General features: G+C 33.5%; 1 protein-coding gene across 1 annotated transcript; it reads right to left on the bottom strand.

Moving 5' to 3' along the window:
• Window positions 1-3,056: 3,056 nt before the first annotated feature.
• Window positions 3,057-3,510, bottom strand: LOC123014886. Its single transcript, XM_044414183.1, has 2 exons — window positions 3,369-3,510; window positions 3,057-3,321 (listed from the first exon to the last, which is right to left on the bottom strand). The coding sequence occupies exons 1-2, from the start codon at window positions 3,435-3,437 to the stop codon at window positions 3,082-3,084; spliced, it is 309 nt and encodes a 102-aa protein (XP_044270118.1). The 5' UTR covers window positions 3,438-3,510; the 3' UTR covers window positions 3,057-3,081.
• Window positions 3,511-7,839: the final 4,329 nt, after the last annotated feature.

Genomic DNA, 7,839 nt, shown 5'->3' with positions numbered 1-7,839 from the left:
AAGCAATATTCTTTTGACTTATTGTTTGCTAATATCAGTCCAGTCTGAACCAATATTTGTCTGCGGCTGCACGCGGATGCAGTTAATAAAACGTTCAAATATTTCTTCAAGGGGTTGCAGCGCGAATTCCACATATTATTAATTGTTTTTAGTCGGCACCTTCCCTGCAAGCAAATTGAGCTTTAAGGGGTTGAAGGAATGCGACGATTTAATATCAGGTGGTAGGGATATAGTGTAGGTGTGTGTAGTGGTAGTAATGAGTAAATACCGGGGTGTCCCCTATTATGCCAGGTATGCGGGTTGCTATGCGATCTTTTGTCGGTTCTTTCGCTCGTTTATTGGTTGTGAATTGCGATTTAATAAAGAGCTTGCGGGGGCGGCGACAAAAACAATTGTGAAACGTATAGAAAGAAACACAAGATAAATTGATGTTTATTTTGGAAAATTTTGCCAGAGAGGAAAAAATTATTGTTTCCTTGACTTTGTCATTTAAATGCTTTCCGGCGGAGGCGCGGGGAAACTGCGAACTTTTATGATAGTTGGGAAATTTATTGTAAATATCTGTATTATCGGCAGCATTTTTTACTGTAATATGTAAGGATCCGACCACCGACAGTTGGTAATATACGATTTTATTATACTAATGCATGAGGGGCGAGAGGATGTAACGATGAACTTGACATTTATTACCAATAAGGATTGATATATTTTGCAGGGATAGAATCCTACTCTTATTCTGTTTTATATCTTGAATATTTATTTACGCTAATTTGCCAAATGATCCCTAACAACTCACAAGAACATTTTTATGCTTCCAGAATAAACATGGCAGTGAATTAGTTCCTAGTTTTCAACAAATTAACTTTTTGAAGATATTTGATGTGGTTCGATCTAGAAACGGAAGGCAGAAGACACTCGGAAATAATTAGAACCCCACAGGCGATCGTTTCCGGTCTCTTCTGCCTATTAACAAGCGACGCCTATAACCAGCATCCTTACTTGTGAAGTTATGAAACCTAAGTTAAAGTTCATTGCGAGTCTCAGAACTAAGCAGTTGAAGCGAAACGAAATACACGTTTGAAGTAAATTAACCTTCAAGATTGAAATAATACGATTTCAGTTACATTTTCGATACAAGCAAAACTGAACAATCACAACTCAATTCAACTAACGTTTATACGAGGAGGAAAATTGAAAAATGGAATATCTTCATATAACATCAGGTAATTTTGTATGATTGGAAATTGTTCTTGAAATTGAAAGTACAATTTGCAGTTTTTTTATTTTAACTTCTAGATACAATAAATTGTACACACATGTTTATACAAAAACAGGAAATGTGCTAAGTTGTGACTTATCAGATTTGTTTAGTGTACCTACTTCTGGGTACTTTTAGGGCTAACGTGATGCAGAGTGCATTAGAAAAGCATTCATTTAATCTGAGATATTAGGGTTCCATGTTTGTTAATGTTAAGAAAACCACAAATGTAGCAAAATTGTCACAGCGATTCAAACAAGCACTACAACAAAAATGTATATTTTTATGCAGTTTTTTTACGCATTAATTTCTTTTTGCAAATTTATGTTACTTTTTTTCTTTTTTTCTTTAGAGCTACGTTAGCACAAATTATACCAAAATGTATTATGAACATGGGAGTACATATCAATTGTTATAACAACTTTTTGTATAATTTTTGCAAATTCACAACAACTAATTTGCAGTCTCCGAAAATTATTTTCAAAGCTGTTGTAAAATGCAAACTGCATTAAAGTTAATTAAAAAATTATCTTACGTTAATTACGCCTTTAAGCCCTTGAAAACCCATAAAAAGTTAATTCTCTGCATTCTACAAACGACTTGAAAAATTCCTGTTTATTTATGCCCACTGCAAAAGCTGAGCGGAAGCAAATATTTTTGCATCTTAAACTTAATATACGTCCGCATAAAACACATAAATTTCATCAAAATTGGTTTATAAATAAAAAAGTTACGTTCATGTGAAAAAGGTTGTAAATTTTTTACATACGATGTGTGCTAGTTTACTGATGCTATCGATTTGGTGTAATAAATTCTTTGAGCATGCCATGCGTTACCTGCCATAATTGCTACGAAAAAACTAAATTTTATTGTTTTCGTGGCGAGAAATTCTCGTCTTCGATTTCCGTATATTGTGCAAAGATATTCAGGAAATTTTCGTCATATCCTACAGGATATTTATCCTTATCTTGCGTTGATGGGCGAAATACTTTGCAGAGCTCGACAATTTATGAGAGAATTCAACATGTTGATCCACACATTAATTTTTTTCTTAATATTCGTGAGTTTTTCTGATTTCCCTATCTTGAGACTGCGTGTGGGGCTTTATTGTCATTTCCATTATTTTTTCCTTTCTTGAAGCCTGTTTTTTCTATTATTCTCTGAGCTAATGACAATAATTTCCTCTTTTTCAGCACCGACGATAGTTCCAATAACCGGTTGTCTGTATCGATTTGCAGTGTTACTGGCATTCAGAGACGTCTTCTTTCTCTGCTTAACTTTTTTTCGAGTTAATGAGGGAACGGTGTGAGCGGTTCGCTTGCTCGAATCGTTGGAGTTCCGTTCGAGTGCAGTCTAGGCTTTTATTAAATTGTCTCTGCTTGATTATATCTTTTCCAACTTCTTCAGCACATTTGCAGTTGATTTTATTAATGCATCTACCGATTTGTAGCTTTTTAACGGCGTACCTGTTAACCCCCAACATCCTGGCTAATAATTACAGGAACCGGAAGCTCGAAAGACGAGCCACAACTCCTTCGAGACTGACTTCCGGTTGGTAGGGAATGTCTTATGTATGCAAAAGTCGTAGCATTATTGCAAATTTCAGCCGGTTGGAGGTACAAGAACGTAAAAAGACGTGGCTGAACCAATAAACTAACTAATAAAAGTTCCGAAGTGAAATCATAGAAAAGACTCAAATTGCCTTCTTGTTTACTCTTTTTTATACTTTAATAAATATTTATTCCTTAGTTCCGCTCTCAAATCTTAACTTGCCAAACACAGACTAAGTAAAAAAACGCACGATTTTAGCAGACTTTATTTAACTAAATTTCACTTGAACTGCGTACATTTTTCATTAACTCGGCTAATTTCATCTTGTCTGTGTAACCTTCAAATCTTTCAGCATCCGAATTTTTCATCATGTCTTCAATAATTCGCAACAAATGCAATTCTTCTTCCACTTTCTGCAACTGCTCACTCCTCCATTGAACTAAAGTTGTTTCTAACATCTTTTTAGGCATAAGTTTGAATTTTGAGAGGTCAAAATGTTTTGTCCGGATTTCCTGTAAGAAATACTTAGAAACAAATTAAACCAAACTGTTTTACAGACTCTTTTAATTTTCCTGACGTCCGAGCAATCGCCACACGAGGAACCGCAAACCGAAGAACTTTCAGACATTTTTCTTATATCAACTTAGAATTTTGAAAATAATTTGACACTTACAAATTTTGACTTCTATGGTTACTAGTGCTAATAAATCATGCCGGATGTTGTATAAATGAAAGCGTGTCCATTTTTGTTCGCAATATGGTGTTTCCAAAGACAGTTAAGTACGGAAATCAATCATTTTGCCAGGATAATCTCGAGGATGGCGCTTCTTGTTGGTCTCGTCTAGACATCGGATTGATCCGAACTGACATCCTGGATAAAATATAAGATCAAATCTACGAGTATGTATAGTGCTGTATTGCTCAATTTCATCTCAAGATTACAAGTTAAAAGGGCTGAAATGCCCGATGATTTATGCAAATCGTTTTTTATTTGTTTTTGGCTGCTGGTACGTAATTTAAGTTTAGCCCGAATACGTGGTGCGTAATTGATATTATGCCGCTAGGTCTCTGCTTCCGACGAAGTAACTTTATTAGCGTTACCTTATGACACAGAGCAACATCAAACCGTTGCCCTTTTCGTACCAACTTCTTATTAAAATATTATGTTACTAATGCACACGGCACATAATACATTTAGCCAGTTATTTAACACTTTATGTTGAAATAGTTCGAGCAAACTTGTAATAGATTCAAATTAAATTGGAGGTTTTGAAGTTTTTCAAACTGGGAAAATTGTAAGTGCAAAGTTACAAATGCACGCTGCTGTTAATTTACTCGGTTGCTGGGACATTATTTAGTTGTCTCTTGTCGGAGATAAATGCAGCTCTTGTTTGTCGCAAAAAAATGGAAACAACTTATTAACAAGCACGACACGAGTTGAAATTTTGTTAGGATTTAAAACGACAACATATACGCTCATAAACCCAGAGAAGTTTCTCTATCAAAGGACCAGAACAAATAAACTCAAAAGAACAAATGTCTACGATCGGTTGTAATTACAGCTGGCCTTCGAAATCAATCCATTTGGAGGTTTTAAATATTTTATTTGGTAGTGTTGGTGAAATGTTTCGTTCGGCTGAAAGGAGGAAAATTTCTATCTAGTTTCCGACGATAAATAGAAATTATAACAGTGGAAACAAATGGAAGCTCTGTCCAAGCTTATTGCCACTAAATACTAATTAGAGTCCGACTCAGTGAAAACATACATAAAAGTGCGACTTTGTAAAATATAACACCTTGCAACGTAATAAAAATAATAAACAAAAAGAAAGTGGCTAAATAATACACAACGTAAATTCTAGAGGAATATCCTGCAAAGCACGGTGCCTTATTTAATACAAGTCAGTGCGTATTCTAATATATTTGGGCCGTGACGTTTTCGCTACACGTCGCCACCATCCGTTTTTATTACGGCAGTTTTTCATAAAAGTGGAAGAAAGAAAGAACAAGTTCCATTTTTAGACGGTGGAAAGGAAAGCGAAGAAGCTGCGATTCTCACGCAATATACTGGAGTTGTCAACTGTGTTTATAAAGGAAACAGATTTTTCTTGTTTTTCCTTCCTTTAATCTACTTCATACATGCAAAGCTTTTTCTCCACATGTACTTACGCGCGAGATCTTTTGTGCAAAAGCGAGACATTTCGTGTTGTTATTAGGGGACAATCAACAGACTCATCACTTTTCAATAAACTGAATTGTCCTCTATCAAACATTACAAAGGAGAATTACAGGCTGTTTCGGCTAAACCCCACATTAGAAGTATTAAGAGTTCTAGCTGTGATAGTTATCTAAAAATTTAACTATAGCCATAATCGTTTATATACTGTTCAATGAAAATATTTTCAAGATGGCAGCACTTCCAGTTACACCGGAAATGGGTATTAACTTTGTTACCTTAAATAGAAAATTATGTTCTTTATTGCGTTTTTGGATTACTCAAGTGATTTTGAGAGAGTTCTTATCAGAGTTCCCTACACCTAAATTTATCCGTTTTTAAAATATGTAGACTTTTTTGAACTTCTTTTAATTTGCATCTTTCTCTTCAAAAATCGATAACTCTACCATTTTTAATTATTTTCAAATCGTATTTGGGCATATGAAAAAAAAGGTAAGATCTTTTTTTTTCGTGTATTTGTAATTGGAAAAATAATTAACAAACCACCAAAATTTAATTACGTTTGGGAAACTTCAAATACTTTTTTTTCACAATGGAAGAAATTCATTACTATCCATGGTAGTTTTTGCATAGTTTGCAATAAAAATATTTCTCAGTAAAAAAACCGCCAAGTTTTTTTCACAATTGTGTTATTCTTTTCGTAACTACAAATTAAATTTTATGAATCTAAATTTGATTAACTTTGATATTCAATTTTTTTTTCTTATTTCTATAACAACCTACGCTGATGTAGCTATAATGAATTTTTCACAATATCAAAAGAAGTTATTATAAGTTGAAAACTGTCAAACATAGGTATAGGGAATGTTAATACAGATCGAAGCAGAACTAAATTCTCTTCTTTTTAGTGAAGAAAAAATTGGGATGTTTCATTTAGAAAAATTGGGTTAAGAGTATTTGAAGTGTCTTAAACGTAACCTTACATTTTGGCGGTTTGTTAATTATTTTTCTAATTATGAATACACCAAAGGAAAGATCTAACCTTTCTTTCTCGTATACCCGAATACTGTTTCAAGATAATAAAAAATGGTAGAGTCATCGATTTTTGATTAGGAAGATTCAAATCCAAAAAAAATTAAAAAAGGTCTAAATATTTCGAAAACGGTTAAAATTAGGTATAGAGAAAGCTAATGAAAACGCTTTCAAAATTACTTGAGTTATTCAAAAACGCAATAAAATTTCACAATATCAATGAAGTTATTATAACTTAAAAACTGTCAAAAATAGGTATAGGAAATGTTAAGATCGAAGCAGAACTAAATTCTCCTCTATTTAGTGAAGAAAAAATTGGGGTGTTCCATTTGAAAAAATTCAGTTACGGGTATTTGATGTGTCCTAAACGTTACCTTACATTTTGGCGGTTTGTTAATTATTTTTCCAATTATGAATACACCAAATATATACCCAAATACTGTTTCAACATAATAAAAATTGTTATCGATTTTTGAATGGGAAGATTCAAATCCAAAAAAAATTAAAAAGGTCTAAATATTTCCAAAACGATTAAACTTAGGTATAAGGAAAGCTAATGAAAACGCTTTCAAAATTACTTGAGTTATTCAAAAACGCAATAAAAAACATACTTCTCTGTTTAAAATAACAAAGTTGATTTGAGCAGAACCTAACCGATTATGGCTATAAACAAAATTCTAGATAAAGAACTCCCAATACTTCTAATGTGGGGTTTAGCCGGAACAGCCTGTATAGCTAAATAATTCGTAATATATCGGCCGAAAACAGAGGACAATGTGAGTCCTTGGAGAACGAGCAAAATGGGTCCGAGGGGCTGCCAGTATTACGGCGGACTTTGGCCGGATTAGGGGTTGAATATTTGATAGGGCCCTTTCCTGAGGTTACACAGAGACGGTGTATAAGCTTCCAGATGGACGAAATAAACGCGACATTCTAATAAATTAAACGAATTTTACCAAATCCGGTCCAACTCGGCCAACTTTAATCAATTTCCATACCCCAGAAACACGTCGAAACAAATTTCATCCCGAATTTACTTATGAGGTTACTTTTATATTACACAGAATATTCAGACCTATGGGAATTACGCGTGTTAACGTGCATGCTGCAGCTGAAACAGCATCAGAAAACAGGACTTGGTTTATAAAAGTGGTACATAGTGCTGCCCTGGATGCAGCGAATCTGATTTACATAGAAGGCTTGAGCGCAGCCTATTTCTATTTGAATTTTAAAATATTTTATCTGTATACACATATTGATGAGAAGAGAAATGCCTTATCTAAATTTTTTTCTTAAATTGGGGCGCATTATAAAAAAATCTGTCTTTGTTGAATTATTTTGCCAATGCAGCGGTAACGCGGATTTATATGAACCAACTTTCAGACTCCAACTTTTACAGCTTATTTCGCTTATACGAATGCCTGAGTAATTAATTTTGTTAAAATTAACTTCGTAATACGGATCAACGAGACTAAAAAGGATTCTACAATCTATACGCAAAAATTTTTCGTTTCAAACGTTTTAAATTATTTAGTTATTAATTAAAGTTGTAAATTACAAGGTATGTAATAAATGTGTTCTCTTCAACTGTTCATAAAGAATATAAATGAAAGCTGCAAGTAATAAAATAAAATTTCTAGCTCTTTAAACTTATTTTTTAGATTTATAATTCATTGCGTTGAGTTCGTCACACGTTTTTCCGCCTCTCTTCGGACTATAAAATATTCAACGCTGCTATACTTATTTATTAACAATGAAATACATTCTGCATCGCGCTATTAAATAAATAATGTTGCATAACGATGATAAGCTTGAAACTGTT

Source organism: Tribolium madens, unplaced genomic scaffold (genome assembly GCF_015345945.1).
Source record: "Tribolium madens isolate multiple individuals breed KSU strain unplaced genomic scaffold, Tmad_KSU_1.1 Scaffold_97;HRSCAF=244;Tcas5.2_LG3a, whole genome shotgun sequence".
Lineage (NCBI taxonomy): Eukaryota > Metazoa > Arthropoda > Insecta > Coleoptera > Tenebrionidae > Tribolium > Tribolium madens.
The sequence above is the reverse complement of the archived record's forward strand: the minus strand, read 5'-3'. Positions and strand labels throughout refer to the sequence as shown.